This window comes from Ranitomeya imitator, chromosome 5, assembly GCF_032444005.1.
Source record: "Ranitomeya imitator isolate aRanImi1 chromosome 5, aRanImi1.pri, whole genome shotgun sequence".
Taxonomy (NCBI): domain Eukaryota; kingdom Metazoa; phylum Chordata; class Amphibia; order Anura; family Dendrobatidae; genus Ranitomeya; species Ranitomeya imitator.
This window is the reverse complement of record NC_091286.1, coordinates 667,333,164-667,361,026: the sequence shown is the minus strand read 5'-3', so window position 1 is coordinate 667,361,026 and position 27,863 is coordinate 667,333,164. Positions and strand designations below refer to the sequence as shown.

The 27,863-nt window shown below is 43.5% G+C and overlaps 1 protein-coding gene across 1 annotated transcript in view; it reads left to right on the top strand.

Annotated features, from left to right (window-relative positions):
- LOC138638737 (cytochrome P450 2C23-like) overlaps nt 1-27,863 on the top strand; it is a 341,556-nt gene that overhangs the window by 275,909 nt on the left and 37,784 nt on the right. The window contains exons 6-7 of the mRNA XM_069728283.1: nt 2,163-2,339; nt 21,085-21,226. Coding sequence (XP_069584384.1) covers nt 2,163-2,339; nt 21,085-21,226 — 319 coding nt within the window. The remainder of the gene's footprint in view (nt 1-2,162; nt 2,340-21,084; nt 21,227-27,863) is intronic.

The following is a 27,863-nucleotide window of genomic DNA, read 5'->3' as shown; positions in this document are numbered from 1 at the left end:
CACAATTGTTAAAGGGGTCCTTTCCTTTTCGTTCGTGTAATGGTTTGATGAAATTGGGGTCCAATTGCCTTCAGACTTTTCCCAGCTCTTTCATCTGAATCATGAGCCTTTGCTCAGTTATGTCAAAGCTGAGCTCAAGGCTTATGATAAAGCAAGATTGTCTTGGTTTGGTAGAATTAACGTATTAAAGATGGACATTCTCCCGAAACTGCTTTATGTATTTCAAGCGGTTCCAATTGCACTCCACTGTTTCTTTTTAAGCAACTAAATACAGTTGTTAACAATTTCATTTTTAGGTCAAAAAGATCGAGACTGGTCATTAAAGTTTTGACTAGATCTAAATCTCATGATGGAAGCCGGCCTCCTGAATTTTCAACTCTATCATGCTATGGCTGTGCTGGGACGAAGAGTGGACTGGTTTCATGGATCTCTACCCTGGATTTTCTAAGCACTTTTGTTTTTCAATGGGACCACTCCTCCCCATTAACAGTTGATCGTCTCAAAGTTTGGGACCAATTGGTGAAAAAACTTAAGATTTCTAAGATTCTGGGACCTATGACACCGATCATGGACAATCCAGAATTCCTCTCTGGAGTTCGAGTGAGTAGATTCCTTATCTTCAGCTTTAAAACTAGACTCCATCAGGTCCTTGCAAATTTCATTAATTTATCATCGCTAAATGAGCTTAAAGCTCTCTACCCTGATCAAACTATACCTTGGCTTTTGTACTTCCAGTTCCATTCATTCATTGATTCCCTCCAGCCATTCTCGGTGCTCAGGTCTGACCCTTCTCAGTTTGATTTGGAGAAGTTGGAGAGGTTGCACTAAAGCATCGATCTCCCAGATAGATTATATGTTGTCATCTCAGACTTATATAGAGTTCCTCTGGTTCAAGAAAGAGTGGGGGAGAGAGCTTTGGATGACTTTCTCGGAGGAGCAGTAGAAGAAAACTTTCTTTTGCACACACAAACTTCCATTCGCTTGCAAAGCTCAAGAAAAAAAATTACAAAAACACAACCAGATGGTATCGTTGTCCAGCAAATCTTCATAAGTTATTTCCCTCTGTCTCCAATAAATGCTGGAGATGTAAAAATGGTGAAGGCACTATGCTTCATATCTGGAGGGAGTGCCCTCAAATAAGTGGCCTCTGGAGCAAAGTCTTTGATATCACAAACCGATTACAGGGGAATCCTAATCTAGAACTCCCCATATCAGACTTCTTTATATGATACCAGGGTCTTTTAAATCTATCAATTGCTGTGACACTGTTTATCCACCACTAGAACAGTCATTCCCAGACACTGGCATTCCAGAACCACTTCATCTATCCAAGAATGGTCTCTTGAAATGGGTTTTTTGTGTAGAATGGAAAGACTCTCTGCTCATAATAAAATAAGCTCTATTTTTTTCTGTACTTGGCAAGGAAGGATTTTATTCCGAGATTCCCCGGAGTACTCCTCAATCCTTCTGAAGTGATGAAGACTCCATATATTGTCCTTGTACATATCTGAATCTGGGTGGATTCAAAAACCTGGCTCTTCTCTTCCCCTTCCCTTAGAATCTCTTCTTGACATTTCTATTTTGCTATCTTTTTTCTACAAAAAGATATTTTCTTTTGTCAGGCTTAACAATGCCCAACTTGATTGCAAAAAGTTAATGAACATTTTGTTAATATGTCACACTTTTCTTAAAAAAGGGGGTATTGTTATATGTGATTTGACGTTTACATATTATCTTGATATTTTTTAAACCTTTTGACAGTAGAACCCTGGTCTGTACCACTATAATGAAAACGACCTCTTTGGTTGTATTTAGAAATTTTGTAACTACAGTATATGCTGTTCTTAATTAATAAATAAACGAGTTTATGAAAAAAAATTTAAAATACACTACTTTGAGCAGCAAGAAAACCCCACACACTTTTTAAATCAGCTTAAATAATGAGTGGACTGATTTGTTCAATAAGAAGGACCAGGGAAAGAAAATGCTCATTCATTATTTTTCATTTTCTTAACTTTAATGTTCGGTACATGAGAAGTCTGAGTTTCATGGGTACAAAAGTTATTTCTCAGATATCTAAGCCTTGATTGTTGAATAACTCAGTTTCTGTGAATTTTCAAAATATATATTTGATGAAATAATGTGACTTTATGTATTTGCAGCTATACAACAGTTATCCATCACTGGTTGGCTGGCTGCCAGGGAATCATAGAAAAGTGACCAAATACCACATTGAGATGCAAAACTTTGTAAGGGAGACCTTCACAGGAAAGCAGAGAGAACTGGATGTGAACAATCAGAGAAACCTTATTGATGCCTTCCTTGCAAAACAACAAGAGGTATAGTATTCTAGAATTTAAAAGAGGTCTGTTAGCAAATGTTGATTCTACAAAATGCTGACCATTCAGAATGGGAGACAAGTCAAGGTGCTAAAAGGAGTATTTCCATCTCCAAGATCTTATAGTAGTAGGAATAATAATATTAGCAAAAACCTCCTATTAGAAATCCAGTGTAGTTCTTCTGATAAGCTGTCACTTACCCCATTGTTAGGATTCCGGACTTTCCTTTGTGTCTGTTTGCCCTGATCCAAGATGGAGTCTCGTATCTCACCCTGTCATGGAACTTCCTGTCTGTCTTGATGATTTAAGTTCTGGTCGTGTGGTCCTCCTTGCCTGAGTATTTTGTTGCTGTGGCTTCTGCGCTTCTACTGATCTGTTGGTGGACTCCCTGATCCTGCTGCTCGTTACTTGGTACTCTGCCGTTCCATCTTCTGCTGCCTACAATCCTCTGTGCATCTCCCTGATGCTGTCTGTGCTTAACTACTGTCTGGATTTCTAGTTGGAGCTATTCACCCCGGGAACTGCTCTGGCCAGTAAGGAATCCAGACATCACCATTTCCTCTAGGTCTATGCTTGCGTGGGCTGCAGTGCTGGACTTGTGCGGGTCTTTCAGCCCTAAAAAGTACACATATTGACCTTCTCTTGTTAAGGCCACTGCTGTATAATGCTGGACTTTTACATTTAAGTGCCATGTGTATTTCCACCCTTATGTTTGCTGGACTTCTTCACATCAGTGCTGTGTACGTGCTCATTCATAACATCGCTGGACTGCTTCACTAAATGCTGTGTGCTTACTCACATGCAGTGATGAGCGAGCATTAAAATGCTCGGGTGCTCGTTGCTCATGTTGAGCAGATTGGAATACTCGGGTACTCGACCCGGGCAACGAGCCCAATGTAAGTACCGAGTATTTTTACCGCGATCCCCCCCGGGCGTCTTTTTAAGGTCTAAAAACATCTGAAAAAAATGGAAACACTGCTCAACTGACACAGGGACCTCATGGGGATCGCCTCTGGAAGCATTCCTGACTCCTAGTTCACAGCCTTAATCATTTTTTTTCCAAGATTCATGCCATTTTTCCCAGTGCCACAAAAAAACACACTAAAACGAAAGCAAAACTGGTTTTGCTTGGAAATATGTGAAGGTGCATCCTTTACAGGTTAATGACTTGCCTGTAAGGCCAAATATTTAACCCCAGACCGAAAATTTCCTCCCCCACTTAGGCTTAGTTCAGACACAGCGTTTTTGAAGCGTTTTTCAACTTTAACATTGCATTCAACCACTACAAATGGATTCACTGGGAAATGTCATTGTAACATTTAACAACCCTAGCTGGCCATGTGGTGTGTGACACATAAGCAGACCCATCTTCATTCACTTATGAAGGAGGAACTCTTAAAGTCACAGAGCCTATTTTTACTGGTGCATCAGGCGGCATTAATATTCTTAAAGGGCCATTATTAAACATTGGGTCTCCTAAGCTGTTGTAGCCTATGCTGTGAGTGGATGGGCTGCCAAGAGTTACGACGCATCACAATACCCCTTTCATAAGATGTCCAGGGGGGACTCCTGAAAAAGTGGTGCATTGAATTCAAGGCCTGCCCTGCTACCAATTCATATGCACCCCAATAAGCCTTTGAACCCACATACTGGATGGGCCCATGAAAATCTACTTCACAATATGCATTTTGTGCTCCATACTCCTTTGTTTTACACATTAGCAGCAAGGCCAGCCCTGCTGCATAGTCAGTCATATGCACCCCATTACACCTTAGAACCCACATACTGGATGGGTCCATGAACATCTACTAGTATTTTTTTAATGGTTTGATGGTTCCCTCTTTGCAGAATTATTTACAGGAGAATTTGGCAATTTTATTTGTTTTTAACACTAAGGTTCAGATACGGCTTTAACACCTTCACGACATGCCCTGTACTAGTACGGTGCATGTCGTGTCTCCCCCTTTGATGTGGGCTCCGGCGGTGAGCCCACATCAAAGTCACAACATGTATGCTGTTTTGTACAGCTGACATGTGCACACAATAGCGGCGGGTGAAATCGTGATTCACCCGCTGCTATTAACCAGTTAAATGCCGCTGTCAAACGCTGACAGCGGATTTAACCAGCGCTTCCAGCTTCGTGGCCAGAAATCCTCGCATCGCCGACCCCCGTCACATGATCGGGGGTCAGCGATGCATCAGGATAGAAACCATAGAGGTCCTTTAGACCTCTATGGTTACTGATGCGGTTTGCTGTGAGCACCAACCTGTGATCGGCACTCATGGCAAGCCTGCAATTCAGCTACATAGCAGCGATCTGATTATCGCTGCTATGTAGCTGAGCCGATCCAGTTGTTCCAGCTTCTAGCCTCCCATAAAGGCTACTAAAACATAGCAAAAGTAAAAAAAAAAAATGTTTTAAAAAATATGAAAATAAAAAAATATAAAAGTTTAAATCACCACCCTTTTGCCCCATCCAAAATAAAACAATAAAAAAAAAAAATCAAACCTACACATATTTGGTATCGCCGGGTTCAGAATCGCCCGGTCTTTCAATACGAAAATAAACAGCGCAGCGAGAAAAAAATTCAAAACACCAGAATTACGTTTTTTTTGGTCGCCGCGACATAGCATTAAAATGCTAGGATGTGCGAACAAAAGAACGTATCTGCACAAAATTGGTATAATTAAAAAGCTCGGCACGCAAAAAATAAGCCCTCTGCTGACCTGAGATCCCGAAAAATGGAGACGCTACGGGTATCAGAATATGGCACTTTTTTTTAGCAAAGTTTTGAACTTTCTTTCACCACTTAGATAAAAAAGAACCTAGACATGTTTGGTGTCTATGAATACGTAATGACCTGGAGAATCATAATAGCAAATAACAATAATAAATAGCAAAAAACAAAAATGCAAAAACGAAAAAGGGCTGCGGCGTGAAGGGGTTAAATAAGGCTAATGCTTGCAATCCAATGCAATTTTATTGCAAACTACAAAATTAATAAGTACATACAAGTATTAACTACATAGAGTGATTACATATATATAAAGATTAACTACATACAGTATACTTACATCATTCACAAGAGGCTTTTAAACATCATCCATCTGGAATATCAGAGAAGCAACACCAAGACAGAGAACCTCTGGGAGATTACCTACACTGCATGGGCGTCCCCAATTATGCAGGTATCAGCACACTGTACATGTACAGGTACCCCAGTTTTGGTATCTGTCTTAGTCATGTTTCTCTGGTCTTATATAGTGAATAAACTCGAGTTTCACCCACACCTTCTAGTGGCCACTTTTCAAGTTAGGATGAAACTGAGATATCGTGAAAAAATCAGACAAGGGGCCATAAACCCCTAGAAAAGAAAAGCCACAAGGATTTAGATCAAACCACCACCAGCATAGTTTCAGTAAACCTTAATGTTTTACAATGACAAACAGCAAACATATAAAGGCTTAGAACTGTTTGTGAAGTGAATAAAAAAAACACTTATCAAGATTGTGTCACTATGAGCATTGTCTGTCACATCTGTAAATGTTTTACAAAAAATGCAGCTATGTGATTGTCTGAATGCATTTGCTATACAGTATTTTAATCTGGATTCCAAATCGCCATTTGCATATTCGCCATTTGTACATTTGAGGCAGCCAAAGTTATGGCTCTCAAGGAGAGAAACTAATATAGTTAGCAAAGAAACATTTTAATGAACTACTGAGGCAAAGTAACAGCATTGCTTTATCAAATTTATATGAAGTGTATTGTGTTCAATGTGAGCAACCAGGCAACACAAAAAGGAGCTTTTCAAGTGAGCTCTTTAAGGTACACAAATGTTATGAAGTATTTGCCAACAAGGATGTGGTTTCACCAATGGGGGGGTACCTTTTTAAAAATATACTATTACCATCACAGCCCCCTTGCTAAAAATTCTGTGGCCTATAAAAGTACAGAGGACTTTCACCCTGGTGATCTAGTGGCAGGTAAAGGACACATTGCAGGATACAGAGTTAAGAAGTAGGCCCAATGTAATGTAATTCCCAATTTCCCAATGTGGGGTCCTTTCTTTACTAAAAAAATAGTGCCATCACAGCCTCCTTGCCCAAAATGCACCATACAGAGCACGTTCACCCTGGTCATCTAGAGGCAGTTAAACAAGAGACATTGCAGGAGACAAGAGTTAAGAGGTAAGCCCAATGTAGTGGTGTGGGTCTCTGAAACTTGTAATGCAGTGCATAAGATGCCAAACAATTCCCCAATGGGGGTACCTTTTTAAAAATATACTAGTGCCATCGATGGCCCCTTGCCCAAACTTCACCGGCCTATAATAGTACAAAGCACGTTCACCCTGTTGATCTAGTGGCAGTTAAATAAGAGACATTGCAGGAGACAGAGTTAAGAATTAGTCCCAATGTAGTAGTGTGTGTCTCTGAGACTTGTAATGCAGTGCATGATCTGCCAAACAATTCCCCAGTGAGATCTATGTACTCACATACAGTGCCTGCAGGCCTTACACTGATATGGATATGTGCACATAGACTCCCCTGCCTACCCAGTGCTGCAATCTCTGGACCCCCGAATTAGCCCTAAAAAGGACTGCTGGTTTCTCAGGAGTTGTGGACTGAACAGTTGCAGACCTACACTAACTACTAAAAGGAAGATTCTGACTCTATCTCAGTCCAAAGCAGAATGTGGCAAGCAGGGCAGCGCCCGGGCTCTTATAGACCTGATGACGCTGTGCGGCCAGCCAATCACTGTAATACCACAACAAAGATGGCAGTGGCATTACAGAGCATGGCAGACAATCCCTGCATTGCCATTGGTGCTCTAAAGAGTGCCAGAATTGCAGGGCGGAGACCTGAGCTCCCGCCGAATAGTCCTGGACATACTCGGTGCTCGCAGAGTACACCAAGAATAGTGATACTCGGGTGAGTTACGAGTAGTGGCGAGCACATTTGCTCATCACTGGTGGTTAGGTTTTGCCTTTTTTTGGGGGGTGTATTCCCTTGTTCCCATCCCAAAAAGAATATATGGTTCATGGTTTATTTTTAAATCCACACTATCCCTTTTTCTGCACCTATTCCTGCAGCTAACATCGGTATTAATAGGGAATAGAATACAATACATTTAACCCTGATAAGGACTGTTGGTTTCAGATAGCAGCATGAAGGACGGTAAGGTAACAATAATCATTGAATACATACCTCTAAGAAAATATCCCTTATCTATAAACTTTCCTTACACTAATTGCAGCTCAGAACATTATTATTTGAGTATGGTGGATGAGTACCAAGTTTCTTGAGTATTGCAATGCTAGAACCTCAAGCGAATAACAAGTAGTACCAAGCGTGTTCGTCCATCACTAGTCATATCCATGGGTACCTAAGCTTTTGCAATGCCCTGCTCATGCGGTAAGTAACATAGCGAATCAGAAGAACTGTATTACATTTGTAATTAGAGGTATTTGCTCATATTATTACACCTACTACATATATGGATATGATCTTAGAGACGGGAATACGCCTTTAAACATACAATTTTGCACTGTTTTAGCATTAGCATGAATGTGAACGATAAGTCTTACCATAGCGAGGACATCGCCAACAAGTGCCCTGGAGGGCAGTTCTCATGCCTGAAGTGCTCTCAGATCTCTTCATTGAAGGCTCTTCAACACCTGACATCTGCTTTTTAGTGATTATTGTAGGGCATAAATGCTTAAATGGCTGTATAACTGAAAAAAAAAATGGAAAGGTATGATTAAAGGAATTCTGTCAGCAGAGAACGACTGTTCTAACCAAGTGCAGGCTCTCGGTGCTTCATAACGAGGCCAATGACTTGTATACTCCTTCCCACCTGCTTTGTTTCCATCTATCTCCACCCTTCTCTGGCTCTATGAAATTTGAGCTGCCAATCAAGTGGAAAGGTGTATTCAACTTATTGGTCCTGCCATGATACACTGAGCGATGCGACTGAGTTTGAACAGTCATTCTGTGCTGTTAGGAGTCCCCTTAAGAAGCAGGTCTCCAGTGACCCATGTTGGTCACAATTGCTGACGGACTGCCTTTACACAAGCACTCTTTAAAAGTCTTTTTTTTCTCTTCATGTAATGCTAACTAACTATAAGGCTATGTGCCCACGTGACGTTGCGGATTTTGCTGCGGATCTGCAGCTTTGCCCATGCTGCGGAAAAAAAAACACCCGGAAAAGCAGCGGTTTACATTTCGCAGCATGTCAATTCTTTGTGCGGATTCCGCAGCGGTCTACATCCGCTTCTCAATAGGAATCCGCAGGTGTAAAACCGCAGGGGAATCCGCACAAAATCCGCATAAAAACCGCGGTAAATCCGCAGATAAAACGCAGTGCCTTTTACCTGCGGATTTCTAAAATACGCTGCGGAAAAATCCGCAGAGGTCCATTCTACGTGTGCACATACCCTTAATGGATTTCAGCAGTGTTTTTTTATTTCATCCTATGCCATCTCAATTACATTGATATATTGTACAACTTTTAATATGGACATCATGAGATTTCCTGTATGACCGCTAGTCCAGTACATGGTCTAAAACATAGACAGGAAGTCACACTGTAGTTTTCAGTGACTTACCGGATGCCCCTTCTCAGGGATAATGAAATTTTTAGCCCTTTACTGGGTATAGCAAATAATGGAGATTCTACATCAGTCCCCTTTATTATTGCTTATCGTCCCCAAGGGGCGTTTTTTTCAGCACCTTTCCTGCACACGGAGAGAGTGCTATAAATTTCACCCCACAGTCCACTTAATATGTGGTTTGCCAATATTGTCTTTTCGGTTTTATTTTGCACTATGTTGTGAGCACCGGCACTTTGTATCTATATGGTAAATTAGTGGTTTTAGCGTATAATAATAAAAGCTATGTTTTAATAGTATTTTCTAACCAGCTGTAAATATCTGTAGACTATACGGGTTATATTTGAATATTGTCCTTGCTGATAAAGACTTACCGGATGCCCCAATCACATATCCAGTTCTTTCTAATGACCCTCAGACCCTCCCCTACCCAACACCACCTTCCATTTATCTTTTTTCACCACCATCTCTTTCGACTCTGCTGATGCCTTGTGTACAGAAACTTCAGTGTATCCTAGAAGATGCAGTTCTAGATTGCTCTCCCCATTTTTATGCATGATGAGCGAGTTTTTCACACTATATGATGCTTGAAAGAGTTGTCATCTTTTGACTAACCATACCTAAGTCCAATGGTAAGATAAATGAAATTGTAGTCAATGTTCAAGTTGCAATTTTTCTATTTTATTGGCATAGCTTGTGATAGAGGTGCTGAATCCTACAGAGAGAGTTGCTCTTTGTAGTGTTGGCACCCTTCACCCCCGGAGCTTTTTTCGTTTTTCCGTGTCGTTTTTCGCTCCCCTTATTTCCAGAGCCATAACTTTTTTTATTTTTCCCATCAATGTGGCCATGTGAGGGCTTATTTTTTTGCAGGACGAGTTGAACCTTTGAACGACACCATTGGTTTTAGCATGTCATGTAAAAGAACACGGGAAAAAAATTCCAAATGCGATGAAATTGCAAAAAAAGTGCAATCCCACACTTGTTTTTTGTTTGGCTTTTTTGATAGGTTCACTAAATGCTAAAACTGACCTGCTGTTATGATTCTCCAGGTCATTACGAGTTCACAGACACCAAACATGTCTAGGTTCTTTTGTATCTAAGTGGTAAAGAAAAAAATTCCAAAATTTGCTAACAAAAAAAAAAACAATTGTGCAATTTTCCGATAACGGTAGCGTCTCCAATTTTCGTGATCTGGGGTCAGGTCAGGGCTTATTTTTTGCGTGCCGAGCGAATGTTTTTAATGATCCATTTTAGTGCACATCCATTCTTTTGATCGCCCGTTATTTCATTGTAATGCAATGTTGCGGCGACCAAAAAAAACGTAATTTTGGCACTTAGCTCTTTTCCTCGCTACGCCATTTAGCGATCAGGTTACTCCTTTGTTTTTATTGATAGATCGGGCGATTCTGAACGCGGCGATACCAAATATGTGTAGGTTTGATTTTTTTTATTGTTTTATTTTGATTGGGGCAAAAGGGAGGTGATTAAAACTTTTGTATATTTTTTGTTTTTTTATATTTTTAAGCACTTTTTTTTTACATGTTGGTATGCTTCAATAGCCTCCATAGAAGGCTAGAAGCATGCACAACTCGTTCACCTCTGCTACATAGAGGTGAAGCACAGATCACCTCTATGTAGCAGAAATGCAGGGTTGCTTTGAACGCCGACCACAGGGTGGCGCTCAAAGAAATCGGCCATCAACAACCATAGAGGTCTCAAGGAGACCTCGGGTTGTTATGGCAATGCACCGATGACCCCCAATCATGTGACGGGGGTCAGCGGTCCGAGCACTCCCGGCCACGCGGCCGGGAGCACTAGTTAAATGCCGCTGTCAGCGTTTGACGGCGGCATTTAACTAGTTAATGGGAGCTGATTGCGCGCACATGTCAGCTGTACAAAACAGCTGACATGTCGCGGCTTTCAGGTGGGCTCAATGCCGGAACCCAACTCAAAGCGGGGGTTTTGCCAGCTGGCGTACTATTCCGCCAGCTGGCAGAAAGGGGTTAAAATTGTTTCAGAAGGTAAAGTAGTTCTCCAAGAAAATAATTGCAATTTTACATGTTTTGTTAAACACATTGTTAGGGTCTGCGGATCGCACTAAATATAAATTATGCTGAAGTGCGATCGCAACCCGGGTCCATCATGTAGAGATGGAAAACTGCCGCTTAAAAACAATGGTGGAAGCGTGCGGCGAGCGATATCGAAAACACACAGGGTTAAATGTCACCCTGTGTGAATCGAAACTAATTATCCAACTCTGTTAGCATTACAGAGGGTTAGAGACGGAGATACAGCTGTCCCTAGACAGTATGGTGCAGCTAGATGCCACGCTAATGAAAACGGCGCTATGTGAAATCCCCTGTTACTTCACAGGTGAATGCAACCCTCACTGGGGCAAAGGAGCAGGCAGTGGACACAGTCACAGTGTTTGCACGCACATGTACTCCTCTACAGAGGTGCCGCAATTCTAAAGGCTATACGCCTGCCCTGACCACACGCAGAAAAGTTCACACTACCGTAATGTTCCACACCCACATTTAACATAAGTGATCTTAGCGCACCGGCTTGTGCTCCAGAGAACCTTTTATATGTTCCACTTAAGTCCAGTCAGACAGGAACTTGCTCGAAGACAAATCCGGAACAGCCACATCACCTGAGCAGCTGATGACCAACCATCAATGAGAAGTCGCCACAACACGAGCATGCTCAGTAAGAGATTTCTTGACTTAGCCTCTGGAGCATCTGTTTGCCGGTTCTTATTGCCAATTATCATAGCTTTGGCTGGAAGGCCGGCAGAAACCAAGCAAACAGCCCTAGTCTGAGCAAGACGCTGAATGGGAGACCGTAGTGGCAGATGAGGCTTGGGATCTACCCCGTGCAGTGGGAGAGTCCTGAGAAACATGTTTGTTTCATTTGTGTCTATTTGAACAACACAAAACAAGGGAAAAAAAGGTAAATAGAGCATAATTTCACATACAATCCCAAAAATGGGCTGGACAAAAATTATTGACACCTTTCCAAAATTAACTAAAGACAGAAACATAACGATTACATACCCTGCAATAAATAGCATAGTGCATGAAAATAATATAGGGTAATTAGTTAACATGTTTTTTGATAAAAAAAAAAATGTGTCAGCCATCCCAAAGTCGTAACCCGACGGGTCAGGTGAAATCGGCCGGTATTGCGAAAAGTCGGGGGCCGACTGAAACACGAGACCCAAATGCAAATCAATGGGGAATCAAAGTCGGCAGTGAGTGGAGGACAGGAAAACACCTACAGTGCCTATTTTAATGCCAAAAACATCAATTCTTATTACTTAAGCTTGTCAATCTTAATTTACTTTATAATAATAGTTAGGCATTGAAAACAGGGGATCATTTGGCTAAAGTTGTGGGGGGGGGTAGGACTGGCTCAAGATTTTCGTGGGCCCAGGAAACGCGAATATGTCACGGCGGTGGAGCAGGGAGAGGTAAGTATTTCAACTCTGCAAGTGCTGTGATCGTGAGCAAGCAGGGGGGGGGGGCCACTAGTTGGCACTGGCACAGGGCCCCTCATAGTACGGTGGTGTGTTTGATGGCAGGCAGCGCCTCCCACTGCCAGAGACACTTTTGCGTACTATGATGGGCCCTGTGCCAGTGCCAACTAGTATGCCTCCCACCTGATGAAGTAACCTGCACTTTCATCTGCACCTTCCTCTTTGTCCCCGTGTAAGGTGGTATAGTATGCAGGAAGGGGAACCTGACTTTCAGCAGGGTCAGACTCTGGCTGTGTAGAGTGCAAGGGGAATGTAGTGGTCTGGGTCAATGTACCAGCAGACTCATCTAGCAGTGGCCCAAAATAAAAAAGTAGGCTAAAAGCAGTTCAAGGTTGGTAACAGGAGTACACAGGCGGCATTGCTTTGTTCAGTGGAGGACAACTGTAATGAGTGGCGCAGACAGACTTAGTAGGCCTAAAATAAAAAAGTAGGCTAAACGAAGTTCAAAATTGGTAACAGGAGTACACAGGCGGCATAGCTTTGTTCAGTGGATGACAACTGTAAGGAGGGGCTGACACAGTTACTAGGCCCAAATAAGTAAGTAAGCTAAATGCAGTTCAAAATTGGTAACAGGAGTACGCAGGCAGCATAGCTTTGTTCAGCGGAGGACAACTGTAAGGAGTGGCTGACACAGTTACTAGGCCCAAATAAGTAATTAGGTTAAATGCAGTTCAAAATTGGTAACAGGAGTACACAGGCGGCATTGATTTGTTCAGTGGATGAGGACAACTGTAATGAGTGGCGCAGACAGACTTAGTAGGCCTAAAATAAAAAAGTAGGCTAAATGCAGTTCAAAATTAATAACAGGAGTAAACAGTCGGCATTGCTTTGTTCAGTGGAGGAGGACAACTGTAATGAGTGGCGCAGACAGACTTAGTTGGCCTAAAATAAAAAAGTAGGCTAAATGCAGTTCAAAATTGGTAACAGGAGTACACAGGTGGCATAGCTTTGTTCAGTGCAGGACAACTGTAAGGAGTGGCTGACACAGTTACTAGGCCCAAATAAGTAAGTAGGCTAAATGCAGTTCTAAATTGGTAACAGGAGTACACAGGTGGCATTCCTTTGTTCAGTGGAGGAGGACAACTATAATGAGTGGCGCAGACAGACTTAGTAGGCCTAAAATAAAAAAGTAGGCTAAACGCAGTTCAAAATTGGGAAGAGGACTAAAAAGGAGGCATTGCTTTGTTCAGCGGAGGACAACTGTAATGAGAGCCTGAAACAGTTATTAGGCCCCAAAAAGTAAGTAGGCTAAATACAGTTCAAAATTGGTAACAGGAGTAAACAGGCGGCATTGCTTTGTTCAGTGGAGGAGGAAAACTATAATGAGTGTCGCAGACAGACTTAGTAGGCCTAAAATAAAAAAGTAGGCTAAAGGCAGTTCAAAATTGGTAACAGGAGTACACAGGCGGCATAGCTTTGTTCAGTGGATGACAACTGTAAGGAGTGGCTGACACAGTTACTTGGCCCAAATAAGTAAGTAAGCTAAATGCAGTTCAAAATTGGTAACAGGAGTACACAGGCAGCATAGCTTTGTTCAGGGAAGGACAACTATAAGGAGTGGCTGGCACAGTTACTAGGCCCAGATAAGTAAGTAGGCTAAATGCAGTTTAAAATTGGTAACAAGAGTACACAGGCGGCATTGCTTTGTTCAGTGGAGGAGGACAACTGTAATGAGTGGCGCAGACAGACTTAGTTGGCCTAAAATAAAAAAGTAGGCTAAATGCAGTTCAAAATTGGTAACAGGAGTACACAGATGGCATAGCTTTGTTCAGTGGAGGAGAACTATAAGGAGTGGCTGACACAGTTACTAGGCCCAAATAAGTAAGTAGGCTAAATGCAGTTCTAAATTGGTAACAGGAGTACACAGGTAGCATTCCTTTGTTCAGTGGAGGAGGACAACTATAATGAGTGGCGCAGACAGACTTAGTAGGCCTAAAATAAAAAAGTAGGCTAAACGCAGTTCACAATTGGTAAGAGGACTAAAAAGGCGGCATTGCTTTGTTCAGCAGAGGACAACTGTAATGAGAGCCTGACACAGTTAGTAGGCCCAAAAAACTAAGTAGGCTAAATGCAGTTCAAAATTGGTAACAGGACTAAACAGGCGGCATTGCTTTATTCAGTGGAGGACAACTGTAATGAGTGGCTGACACAGTTAGTAGGCCCAAATAATAAAGTGGGCTAAATGTCTGCCAAAAAATTGTTCATAAATAAACAGGTGGCATAGCTAGGTACAGGGGTGGGCTCCTCTGCTGAGTAGAAGAAAGTGGTAGTTGGCACAAAGTATTAACTGGTCTAAATGGAGGCCAGGGCCCCTGAATATTTTTAGTAGCATCAATCATGTCAACAATTTGGTATTGGCAGTGCCAATGAAGGATTTAACAGCACAGACAACACAGTGGTGGAGTAGGGAGAGGTAAGTTTTGCAAGTGGTAGAGCACTGTTCGAGCTGGGGGGGAACACTCTCTCGTGGGCGGCGGTACTGGCACAGGGCCGCTCATATTACGACGGTGTGTCTGACATGGGTTGTGCATCACCACCATCAGAGACACTTCATTGTACTATGAAGGATCCTGTGCCAGTGCTGTCGCCCAAGAGTGGGCACACCCACCTGTCCAGGCAAACGGCACTCGCACGGGTGCTTGCGCCAAATGGTGACCACGGCCCTGTGGGGGGAGTCAGCCCATTTAGGGAGGTATAAAAATGGCCTATGGTGGACATTCAGCAGCTGAAAATGGAGGAATTGGAGCAGTCAGTAAGAGGAGGCCAAAAGCAAGACATTTTTCAGGCAAGCTACGTGTCAGTAGGGGAAGGTGGGGCAAAATAATTTAATATCCATGATTGGTTAATTTTAATGAAGGTTAGATCATCAACATTTCTGGTAGCCAGACGTGTAATTAAATGGGATTGACCTGTGAGGGAGAACATTGATAAGGAAGGAAAAACAGATTGTAACCATACTGGACAAATGCTGTCTCCTGTCACTTTGAATCGATGCAGCACTACCTGTCGTGTCTGCGGTCATTGCGAAATCACTCCACAACCTGGTCATAAAACTCCTCTGTCCAACGCCACTTCGGATTTGTGCACCTCTAACACCTCTGCCATGTTGCCCCCTACAGCTTGCGTGAGAACCATCACCGCCGCTGTGTGCTGGGAATGCCTGAACCAAATGGTCTACAAGAGTTGCTTGTTTGGTTGCCAATATTTTCTCAAGGTTCTCATGTGGCATGATATTTTGTAATTTTCCTTTATATCATGGATCCAGGAGGCAGGCCAATCAGTAATCGTCATCGGTCATCATTTTGATAATGTGGGGGTCCCTTTTTAGGATATGCAAGGCATACTCAGCCATGTGGGCCAATGTTCCAGGTGTCAATTCACTGCTTGTGCTGGGTTGATGAGCACTTTCTTGCAAATCAACATCTCTTGTGTCCCGCAAAAACCCTGTACCTGACCTTGCAACGCCACCAGTTTCTATTGCCCCCTGAGAAGCATCCTCCTCTAATAAATATTCATCCCCATCATCATCCTCCTCCTCCTCTTCGTCTGGCACCTCATCCAGGAGAGTTCCCTGACCAAACAATGGCTGACTGTCATCAAGGCTTCCCTCCTCCTTGGCTGCAGATGCCTGCTCCTTAATGTGCGTCAAACTTTACATCAGCAGACGCATTAGTGGGATGCTCATGCTTATGATGGCGTCGTCTGCACTTACCAGCCGTGTGAATTCCTCAAAACACTGAAGGACTTGACAGAGGTCTTGTAGCTTCGACCACTGCACACCAGACAACTCCATGTCTGCCATCCAACTGCCTGCCCGTGTATGTATATCCTCCCACAAATAAATTACAGCATGCCTCTGTTCACACAGCCTCTCAAGCATGTGCAGTGTGTAGTTCCACCTTGTTGCAATGTCAATTATTTGGCGGTGCTGGGGAAGATTCAGCGATCGCTGATGGTTCAGCATGCGGCTGGAGTGTATGGGCGATCGGCGGATGTGCGAGCAAAGTCTTTGCACCTTCAGGAGCAGGGCTGGTAACCCCGGATAATTTTTCAGGAAGCACTGCAGCACCAGGTTCAAGGTGTGAGCCAGGCGACGTCATTCGCAGGTCCTTAATTCCTAGAATTAGGAGTTTAGTGAATGAGAATGATGTCGCGGCTTCTGATTGGTCGCGTGGCGGTCACATGAGCGGCACGCGACCAATCAGAACCCGCGACGTCATTCGCAGGTCCTAAAGGCGCTCATTTTAAACAAAGAAGCCTGCCGGTTACCAGCGTGATGTCCAGGGGCCGCCGGAGAGGTGAATATATCAATATTTTTTATTTTAATTCTTTATTTTACACATCCCTATGGATCCGATACCGATACCCGATACCCCAAAAGTATTGGATCTCGGTATCGGAATTCCGATACCGCAAGTATCGGCCGATACCCGATACTTGCGGTATCGGAATGCTCAACACTACTGCTGACGCTTACCACTAGCTGTTCCATAATGGGACACCTTGTTTGCAACACTGGCAGCTGCGGATGGAGTGGTCGTGCGACTGCGCTCTGTGGAATAGCTTTCACTTCTGGAGGAGGAGAAGGGGTGGCGAACGTCCCTGGCCATGCCTACTGGTCCATGCATCTGTTGTGAGGTGCACCTTTCTACTGACTGATTGCCTCAGTCAATGGACAATGCAGTCTTTGACATGCTGGTAAAGAGCTGGGATGGCTTTTCTCGCAAAGAAGTGTCGACTGGGTAGGTCATAGTGTGGTACTGCATAGGCCACCAGGGCTTTGAAAGCTTCGCTTTCAACCAACCGGTAGGGCATCATCTCTAACGAGATTAGTCTAGCAATGTGGGCGTTCAAACCCTGTGTACGCGGATGAGAGGATGAGTATTTTCTTTTTCTAACAAGAGTCTCTTGTAGGGTGACCTGGACTGGAGAGCTGCATATGATGTTACTAGCGGGGGTGGTGGTGGACATGGCAGATTGAGAGAGGGTTGGTGATGGTATTCTTGAAGTTGGCCTACATACAGTGTTTCCTACCAAAAACCTTGTGATTCCCTGACTGCTTTGGCCTTGCGATGATACCTCTACATTTGCTGCTGGTGGTGTCCTAACTGGTGGGCTTACAGTGAGGGAAGCAATGTTGCGATGCTGACTACCTTCATTCTGAGCTGGTGCACCAACGGTACGGGATGTTTGGTAGTTAGTCCTGGCTTGCAAGTGCATGCTGGTTAAATGTCTAAGCATGCACGTTGTATTTAAATTTTGGAGATTCTTTACTCTGCTAAAGGTCTTTGAGAATTTCTTACAGATAACTTTACACTGATCATTCGGATCTTGGTTAAAAAATTGCCACACTACACTCTTCCTACTATGGAATACCTTTGCAGCCATTGCATGCTGTGCTACTTTCTCCAGATGTCCTAAAACTGTTTTTGTTTTTGACAAGTGTTTTTGACCAGATAAGGGCCTGCCAGAAGAAAGCTGTTGCGATGTAGATGGCTGCTGCGGATCATCCTATTCCGCTTCTGAGCTACTGGCAGCGGCACCCTCTTCCCCCAATGGCTGCCAATCTGGGTCAACAACTTGGTCATCTATCACCTCCTCTTCAATGTCATGTGCACCTTCCTCTGTGTCACTGTGTAAGGTGCTATAGCGATCGTGACGGGGAACCATAGTCTCATCAGGGTCAGATTCTGGCTCAGTACACTGCGAGGGCAATGTATTGATCTAAGTCAATGGAACAGCATAATCATCTAGCTGTGCCTATGCATCTGTGCAATCCATGTCCGATTCATCTTGTTAACAATTTCCCTTTATAACCCAGGCACGGTATGTGTAAAGAGCTCCATGGAGTAAACTGTAGTGTCTCCTGCCGCATCCTTCACTTTTGGTTTGGGTGAAGGACACAAGGAAGCGACTTGTTCCTGACCAGGAGCATCCACTGACGACTCGCTGCTTTTAGATTTCGAACCTTCTGAAGAGGATGCAAAAGAGCCTGTTTTCCCACTCCCAGATAAGGGAGCCTTCGAGGCCTTGTGTAGCCAGACGATGACGCTGGCTCAACACCTCTAGCCTTTGGTGCTATTTTGCATTTCCCACTACCACCAGATGCTGCACCACCACCACCACCATCAGTACCATCTGGCAATGACCGCCCACGGCCTCTTCCACCAGACTTCCTCATTTTTGGAAAAATCTAACCAAAATAACAACCGTTATATGGTACTGTAAAACAAGGTAGAAGGTGTATATAAACTTGTTGAGAACTTAAATCTCCCTTTTTTGGTGGGGGAGACTGAACCAAAACTCAGGCCCAGTGTATTACACTACACAATGTAAGTGGCAGAACGTAGCTGTAAGATATATGACAAACAGAACTGACGTACGTCCACTTAAGGCCCCTTCACATTAAGCGACGCTGCAGCGATACCGACAACGATCCGGATCGCTGCAGCGTCGCTGTTTGGTCGCTGGAGAGCTGTCACACAGACCGCTCTCCAGCGACCAACGATGCTGGTAACCAGGGTAAACATCGGGTAACTAAGCGCAGGGCCGCGTTTAGTAACCCGATGTTTACCCTGGTTACCATCCTAAAAGTAAAAAAAAACAAACAGTACATACTTACCTAACGCTGTCTGTCCTCCAGCGCTGTGCTCTGCACTCCTCCTGTACTGTCTGTGTGAGCACAGCGGCCGGAAATCAGAGCGGTGACGTCACCGCTCTGCTTTCCGGCTGACCGACGCTCACAGCCAGTGCAGGAGGAGTGCAGAGCACAGCGCCGGGGACAGACAGCGGTAGGTAAGTATGTACTGTTTGTTTTTTTTTACTTTTAGGATGGTAACCAGGGTAAACATCGGGTTACTAAGCGCGGCCCTGCGCTTAGTTACCCGATGTTTACCCTGGTTACCGGCATCATTGGTCGCTGGAGAGCGGTCTGTGTGACAGCTCTCCAGCGACCAAACAGCGACGCTGCAGCGATCCGGATCGTTGTCGGTATCGCTGCAGCGTCGCTTAATGTGAAGGGGCCTTAACAGAACTGACGTAGATCCACTTAGTGCCAATTTAAATCTCCCTTTTTTTGGGGGGGAGACTGCACCAAAACTCAGGTCCAGTGTATTACACTACACATTGTAAGTGACAGAACATGGCTGGAAGATGTATCAAAAAATACAAGGACTGTAGTACAATTTCAATCTCCCTACAATGATCAGGACAAGTGTGGCAGCAAATAAAAAGGACTGCTGCACACAAAAGTGTGAACAAATAAACAAGATAACTGTGCAAAAAGGAGCAACAGGATTTTTGCTTTTAAAAAACCAGTTGGTTTGCACAGCGGCGTACGAACAGCAATGCAGCTATCAGGGAGCCTTATAAGGCAGCCTAATAAGCTACAGAGCTGATGCACAAAAATATAAACTCCACCGTCCCTGCAAAGAAAAGGTGGTGTTGGACAGTGGAAATCGCTACAGCACAAGCAGTTTCGGGGTTGATCTTCCCTCCCTAACTATATCTCTTCTGATGAAGCTGCAGCAACCTCTCCTTATGCTACGATCGGCAGTAGTAAGATGACGGTCGGCGTGCATGCCCCTTTATAGCCCCTGTGACACTGCAGAAAGCAAGCCAATCACTGTCATGCCCTTCTCTAAGATGGTGGAGACCGAGATCTATGTCATCACACTGCCCACACTCTGCGTCCTCCTTCATTGGCTGAAAAATGGCGCTGAAAACGTCATACGAAACATGACTTTGGTGTGAAGATCGACGACCTCATGGCCGATCCCACACTAGGATCGGGTCGGGTTTCACGAAACCCGACTTTGCCGAAAGTCGGCGATTTTTGAATGTGTCCGATCTGTTCCGCTCAACCCTAGTGGTTAGGGCTGAGAAGGACTGGGGCCAGCTAATGGGCACACAGCTATGGGAGACCACATCAATATAACGCCCAGCTCCAATAAAGACAGGCTAAACCTTTTATATATGTAAATAACTCTGTTTCAGGCATGTGTTGTTTGCTCAAACAGGTGTGGGCAATATGAAAATCACACCTAAAAACAGATAAAAAGGTGAGAAGTTGACTTTGCATTGTGTGTCTATGTGTGCCACCCTAAGCATGGAAAACAGAAAGAGAAAAGAACTGTCTGACGACTAGAGAATCAAAATTGCTGTACAATATAAAAAATCTCAAGACTACAAGTCCATCTCTTGAGGGTTGGATGTAAGTTGATATGTGATTAGTCTATAGGCGATTTAACGTTTTGGATATAAACAATATTTCCATTTATTGACATTACAAAATAAAATAAAAATAAGTAAGTCTCCTTATTTTTTTTAGGATCAAATATCATCTCCCACCAATTGCTCCACTAAATCCCCATCCTTCCTGTCGGCCATTTATAGGGAGTCACCAGCAAACTGGTGAACGCAAGCTGCTGGTTGTGTGGCACAGACAATAGAACTTTTCATGTTATATGTTACAAAGTTATTCTAATGTTAATACTTAGTATTGTGCTGCTGATCATCTTAAGTTTTAAGTTGCATAATTAAATTCATAAAATACTGTAAAATAATTATCCAAACTGTATATTTAAATCTTACAAAGGATAAGCCAGAATCTACATTATATTTTCATGATAAAAACTTGGGCAAACTGGTGACCAATCTAATTGCTGCTGGAATGGAGACCACATCATCCACATTGCGATGGGGCCTTTTGCTAATGATGAAATATCCTGAAATCCAAAGTACGTAAGTAATATGAAATTGTAAGTGAGCAATGAACTGAAACAGATATGAACATAAATTTCTGTACTACATCAATGTACTAATTTATGGTACCGCAATGGGCACTAAATCTACCTCAGTTTATTCATTTCATTGTATTATCTGAATGCAATTATAAGTATTGTGTATGTGTCATGAAGAGGACATGATCATGATACCTGGCGATCAAGCATGTGATCCAGAGGTACAGTATCTGTAGAGTGATGCCACTGGTGCCTTTTAGAGCAAGATCTGAAAGTCAATGATGCCAAATTTTGAATTGATATAATGTATTATACATTTTAAAAATCATACCATGGTTAATGCATGTATACCATATATTTGGAGAATAATAGTAGTTAGAGATAGTAACATAGTAACATAGTTAGTAACATTTGTCCATCCAGTTCAGCCTATATTCCATCATAATAAATCCCCAGATCTACGTCCTTCTACAGAACCTAATAATTGTATGATACAATATTGTTCTGCTCCAGGAAGACATCCAGGCCTCTCTTGAACCCCTCGACTGAGTTCGCCATCACCACCTCCTCAGGCAAGCAATTCCAGATTCTCACTGCCCTAACAGTAAAGAATCCTCTTCTGTGTTGGTGGAAAAACCTTCTCTCCTCCAGACGCAAAGAATGCCCCCTTGTGCCCGTCACCTTCCTTGGTATAAACAGATCCTCAGCGAGATATTTGTATTGTCCCCTTATATACTTATACATGGTTATTAGATCGCCCCTCAGTCATCTTTTTTCTAGACTAAATAATCCTAATTTCGCTAATCTATCTGGGTATTGTAGTTCTCCCATCCCCTTTATTAATTTTGTTGCCCTCCTTTGTACTCTCTCTAGTTCCATTATATCCTTCCTGAGCACCGGTGCCCAAAACTGGACACAGTACTCCATGTGCGGTCTAACTAGGGATTTGTACAGAGGCAGTATAATGCTCTCATCATGTGTATCCAGACCTCTTTTAATGCACCCCATGATCCTGTTTGCCTTGGCAGCTGCTGCCTGGCACTGGCTGCTCCAGGTAAGTTTATCATTAACTAGGATCCCCAAGTCCTTCTCCCTGTCAGATTTACCCAGTGGTTTCCCATTCAGTGTGTAATGGTGATGTTGATTCCTTCTTCCCATGTGTATAACCTTACATTTATCATTGTTAAACCTCATCTGCCACCTTTCAGCCCAAGTTTCCAACTTATCCAGATCCATCTGTAGCAGAATACTATCTTCTCTTGTATTAACTGCTTTACATAGTTTTGTATCATCTGCAAATATCGATATTTTACTGTGTAAACCTTCTACCAGATCATGAATGAATATGTTGAAGAGAACAGGTCCCAATACTGACCCCTGCGGTACCCCACTGGTCACAGCGACCCAGTTAGAGACTATACCATTTATAACCACCCTCTGCTTTCTATCACTAAGCCAGTTACTAACCCATTTACACACATTTTCCCCCAGACCAAGCATTCTCATTTTGTGTACCAACCTCTTGTGCGGCACGGTATCAAACGCCTTGGAAAAATCGAGATATACCACGTCCAATGACTCACCGTGGTCCAGCCTATAGCTTACCTCTTCATAAAAACTGATTAGATTGGTTTGACAGGAGCGATTTCTCATAAACCCATACTGATATGGAGTTAAACAGTTATTCTCATTGAGATAATCCAGAATAACATCCCTCAGAAACCCTTCAAATATTTTACCAACAATAGAGGTTAGACTTACTGGCCTATAATTTCCGGGTTCACTTTTAGAGCCCTTTTTAAATATTGGCACCACATTTGCTATGCGCCAGTCCTGCGGAACAGACCCCGTCGCTATAGAATCCCTAAAAATAAGAAATAATGGTTTATCTATTACATTACTTAGTTCTCTTAGTACTCGTGGGTGTATGCCATCCGGACCCGGAGATTTATCTATTTTAATCTTATTTAGCCGGTTTCGCACCTCTTCTTGGGTTAGATTGGTGACCCTTAATATAGGGTTTTCATTGTTTCTTGGGATTTCACCTAGCATTTCATTTTCCACCATGAATACCGTGGAGAAGAAGGTGTTTAATATGTTAGCTTTTTCCTCGTCATCTACAACCATTCTTTCCTCACTATTTTTTAAGGGGCCTACATTTTCAGTTTTTATTCTTTTACTATTGATATAGTTGAAGAACAGTTTGGGATTAGTTTTACTCTCCTTAGCAATGTGCTTCTCTGTTTCCTTTTTGGCAGCTTTAATTAGTTTTTTAGATAAAGTATTTTTCTCCCTATAGTTTTTTAGAGCTTCAGCTGTGCCATCCTGATTTAGTAGTGCAAATGCTTTCTTTTTACTGTTAATTGCCTGTCTTACTTCTTTGTTCAGCCACATTGGGTTTTTCCTATTTCTAATCCTTTTATTCCCACAAGGTATAAACCGCTTACAGTGCCTATTTAGGATGTTCTTAAACATTTCCCATTTATTATCTGTATTCTTATTTCTGAGGATATTGTCCCTGTCTACCAGATTAAGGGCATCTCTAAGCTGGTCAAACTTTGCCTTCCTAAAGTTCAGTGTTTTTGTGACTCCCTGACAAGTCCCCCTAGTGAAAGACAGGTGAAACTGCACAATATTGTGGTCGCTATTTCCTAGATGCCCGACCACCTTCAGATTTGTTATTCTGTCAGGTCTATTAGACAGTATTAGGTCTAAAAGTGCTGCTCCTCTGGTTGGATTCTGCACCAATTGTGAAAGATAATTTTTCTTGGTTATTAGCAGAAACCTGTTGCCTTTATGGGTTTCACAGGTTTCTGTTTCCCAGTTAATATCCGGGTAGTTAAAGTCCCCCATAACCAGGACCTCATTATGGGTTGCAGCTTCATCTATCTGCTTTAGAAGTAGACTTTCCATGGTTTCTGTTATATTTGGGGGTTTGTAACAGACCCCAATGAGAATTTTGTTACCATTTTTCCCTCCATGAATTTCGACCCATATGGACTCGACATCCTCATTTCCTTCGCTAATATCCTCCCTTAAAGTGGACTTTAGACAAGACTTTACATAGAGACAAACCCCTCCTCCTCTCCGATTTTTACGATCCTTTCTAAACAGACTGTAACCCTGTAAGTTAACTGCCCAGTCATAGCTTTCATCTAACCATGTCTCGGTTATTCCCACTATGTCAAAGTTACCTGTAGATATTTCTGCTTCTAGTTCTTCCATCTTGTTTGTCAGGCTTCTGGCGTTTGCGAGCATGCAGTTTAGAGGATTTTGTTTTGTTCCAATCTCCTCGCTGTGGATTGTTTTAGAAATGTTCTTACCTCCCTTCTGAGTATGTTTTCCTGGATCTTCTTTGTTCAAGTCTAATGTTTTTCTTCCCGTCCTCTCTTCTTCTAGTTTAACGCCCTTCTGATGAGTGTAGCGAGTCTTCTGGCGAATGTGTGTTTCCCAGGTTTGTTGAGGTGTAGTCCGTCTCTGGCGAGGAGTCCATCGTACAAGTAATTCACACCGTGGTCCAGGAATCCGAATCCTTGTTGTCTGCACCATCGTCTTAGCCAGTTGTTTGCATCAAGGATCCTGTTCCATCTCCTGGTGCCATGCCCGTCTACTGGAAGGATAGAAGAAAAAACTACCTGTGCATCCAGTTCCTTTACTTTCTTCCCCAGTAAAGTTGAGCGACTTTTACTTTTTTAGGATCGAGTCGGGTTTCGCGAAACCCGACTTTGTCAAAAGTTGGGTCAGGTGAAATCGGGCGATTATTTCGAAAAGTCGGGGGCCGACCGAAACACGAAACCCAATGCAAGTCAATGGGGAATCAAAGTCGGCAGTGAGTGGAGGACAGGAAAACACCCATTTTAATGCCAAAAACATAAATTCTTATTTCTTAAGCTTGTCAATCTTAATTTACTTTATAATAATAGTTAGGCATTGAAAACAGGGGGTCATTTGGCTAAAGTAGTGGGGGGTAGGGCTGGCTCAAGATTTTCGTGGGCCCAGGAAACGCGGAATATGTCACGGTGGTGGAGCAGGGAGTGGTAAGTATTTCAACTTTGCAAGTGCTGTGATCCTGAGCAAGCGGGGGGGGGGGGGGCACTTATTGGCACTTGGCACTGGAACAGGGCCCCTTATAGTACGGCGGTGTGTTTGACAGCGGGTGGCGCCTCCCACTGCCAGAGACACTTTTGTGTACTATGAGGGGCCCTGTGCCAGTGACGTCACCAACAAGTATGCCCCCCCACCTGATGAAGGAACCTGCACTTTCATCTGCACCTTCCTCTTTGTCCCCATGTAAGGTGGTATAGTATGCAGGAAGGGGAACCTGACTTTCAGCAGGGTCAGATTCAGGCTGTGTAAAGTGCAAGGGGAATGTAGTGGTCTGGGTCAATGTACCAGCAGACTCATCTAGCAGTGGCTGGGCAATGGGCAGGATGAGGAGGAAACACCGATATAGGCCCAAATAATAAAGTAGGCTAAATGCAGTTCAAAATTGGTAACAGGACTAAACAGGCGGCATAGCTTTGTTCAGTGGAGGACAACTGTAATGAGTGGCACAGACACAGTTAGTAGGCTCCCCCCAAAAAAGTTGGCTAAATACAGTTCAAAATTGGTAACAGGACTAAACAGGCGGCCTAGCTTTGCTCAGCGGAGGACAACTGTAATGAGTGGCGCAGACACAATTTGTAGGCCCACAATAAAAATGTAGGCTAAATGCAGTTCAAAATTGGTAACAGGACTAAACAGGCGGCATTGCTTTGTTCAGTGGAGGACAACTGTAATGAGTGGCGCAGACACAATTTGTAGGCCCACAATAAAAATGTAGGCTAAATGCAGTTCAAAATTGGTAACAGGACTAAACAGGCAGCATTGCTTTGTTCAGTTGAGGACAACTGTAATGAGTGGCGCAGACACAGTTAGTAGGCCCAAAATAAAAAAGGCTAAAAGCAGTTCAAAATTGTTAACAGGACTAAACAGGCGGCATTGCTTTTTTCAGTGGAGGACAACTATAATGAGTGGCGCAGACACAGTTAGTAGGCCCAAAATAAAAAAGTTGGCTAAATGCAGTTCAAAATTGGTAACAGGACAAAACAGGCGGCCTAGCTCTGTTCAGTGGAGGACAACTGTAATGAGTGGTGCAGACACGGTTAGTAGACCCAAATACAAAAGTAGGCTAAAAGCAGTTCAAAATTGGTAACAGGACTAAACAGGCGGCATAGCTAGGTACTGGGGTGGGCTCCTCTTCTGAGTAGCAGACAGTGGTAGTAGGCGCAAAGTATTAACTGGTCTAAATGGAGGCCAGGGCCCCTATATATTTTAACTATCATTTATCATTTCAACAAATTTGTATTGGCAGTGTCATTGAAGGATTTAGCAGCACCGACTACACAGTGGTGGAGCAGAGAGAGGTAAGTATTGCAAGTGGTAGAGCACTGTTTGAGCTGGGGGGAACACTCTCTCGTGGGCGGCGGTACTGGCACAGGGCCCTTCATACTACGACGGTGTGTCTGACATTGGTTGTGCACCACCACCGTCAGACACACCTCATTGTACTATGCGGGACCCTGTGCCAGTGCTGTCGCCCAAGAGTGGGCGCACCCACCTGTCCAGGCAAACGGCACTTGCACGGGTGCTTGCGCCAGGTGATGACCACGGCCCTGTGGGTGAGTCAGCCCATTTAGGGAGGTATAAAAATGGCCTATGGTGGACATTCAGCAGCTGCAAATGGAGGAATTGGAGCAGTCAGTAAGAGGAGGCCAAAAGCAAGACATTTTTCAGGCAAGCTACGTGTCAGTAGGGGAAGGTGGGGCAAAATAATTTGATATCCATGATTGGTTCATTTTAATGAAGGTTAGATCATCAACATTTCTGGTAGCCAGACGTGTAATCATAGGGGAATGACCTGTGAGGGAGAACATTGATAAGGAAGGAAAAACAGTTTGTAACCATACTGGACAAATGCTGTCTCCTGTCACTTTGAATCGATGCAGCACTACCTGTCGTGTCTGCGGTCATTGTGAAATCACTCCACAACCTGGTCATAAAACCCCTCTGTCCAACGCCACTTCGGATTTGTGCACCTCTACCACCTCTGCCATGTTGCCCCCTACAGTTCGTGTGAGAACCATCACCGCTGCTGTGTGCTGGGAATGCCTGAACCAAATGGTCTACAAGAGTTGCTTGTTTGGTAGCCAATATTTGCTCAAGGTTATCATGTGGCATGATATTTTGTAATTTTCCTTTATATCGTGGATCCAGGAGGCAGGCCAACCAGTAATCTTCATCGGTCATCATTTTGATAATGCGGGGGTCCCTTTTTTGGATACGCAAGGCATACTCAGCCATGTGGGCCAATGTTCCAGGTGTCAATTCATTGCTTGTGCTGGGTTTAAGAGCATTTTCATGCAAATCAACATCACTTGTGTCCCGCAAAAACCTTGTACCTGACCTTGCAACGCCACCAGTTTCTATTGCCCCCTGTGAAGCATCCCCCTCCCATAAATATTCATCCCCATCATCCTCCTTTCTCCTCCTCTTCTTCCTCCACCTCGTCCAGGAGAGTTCCCTGAGCAGACATTAGCTGACTGTCATCAAGGCTTCCCTCCTCCTCGGCTGCAGATGCCAGCTCCTTAATGTG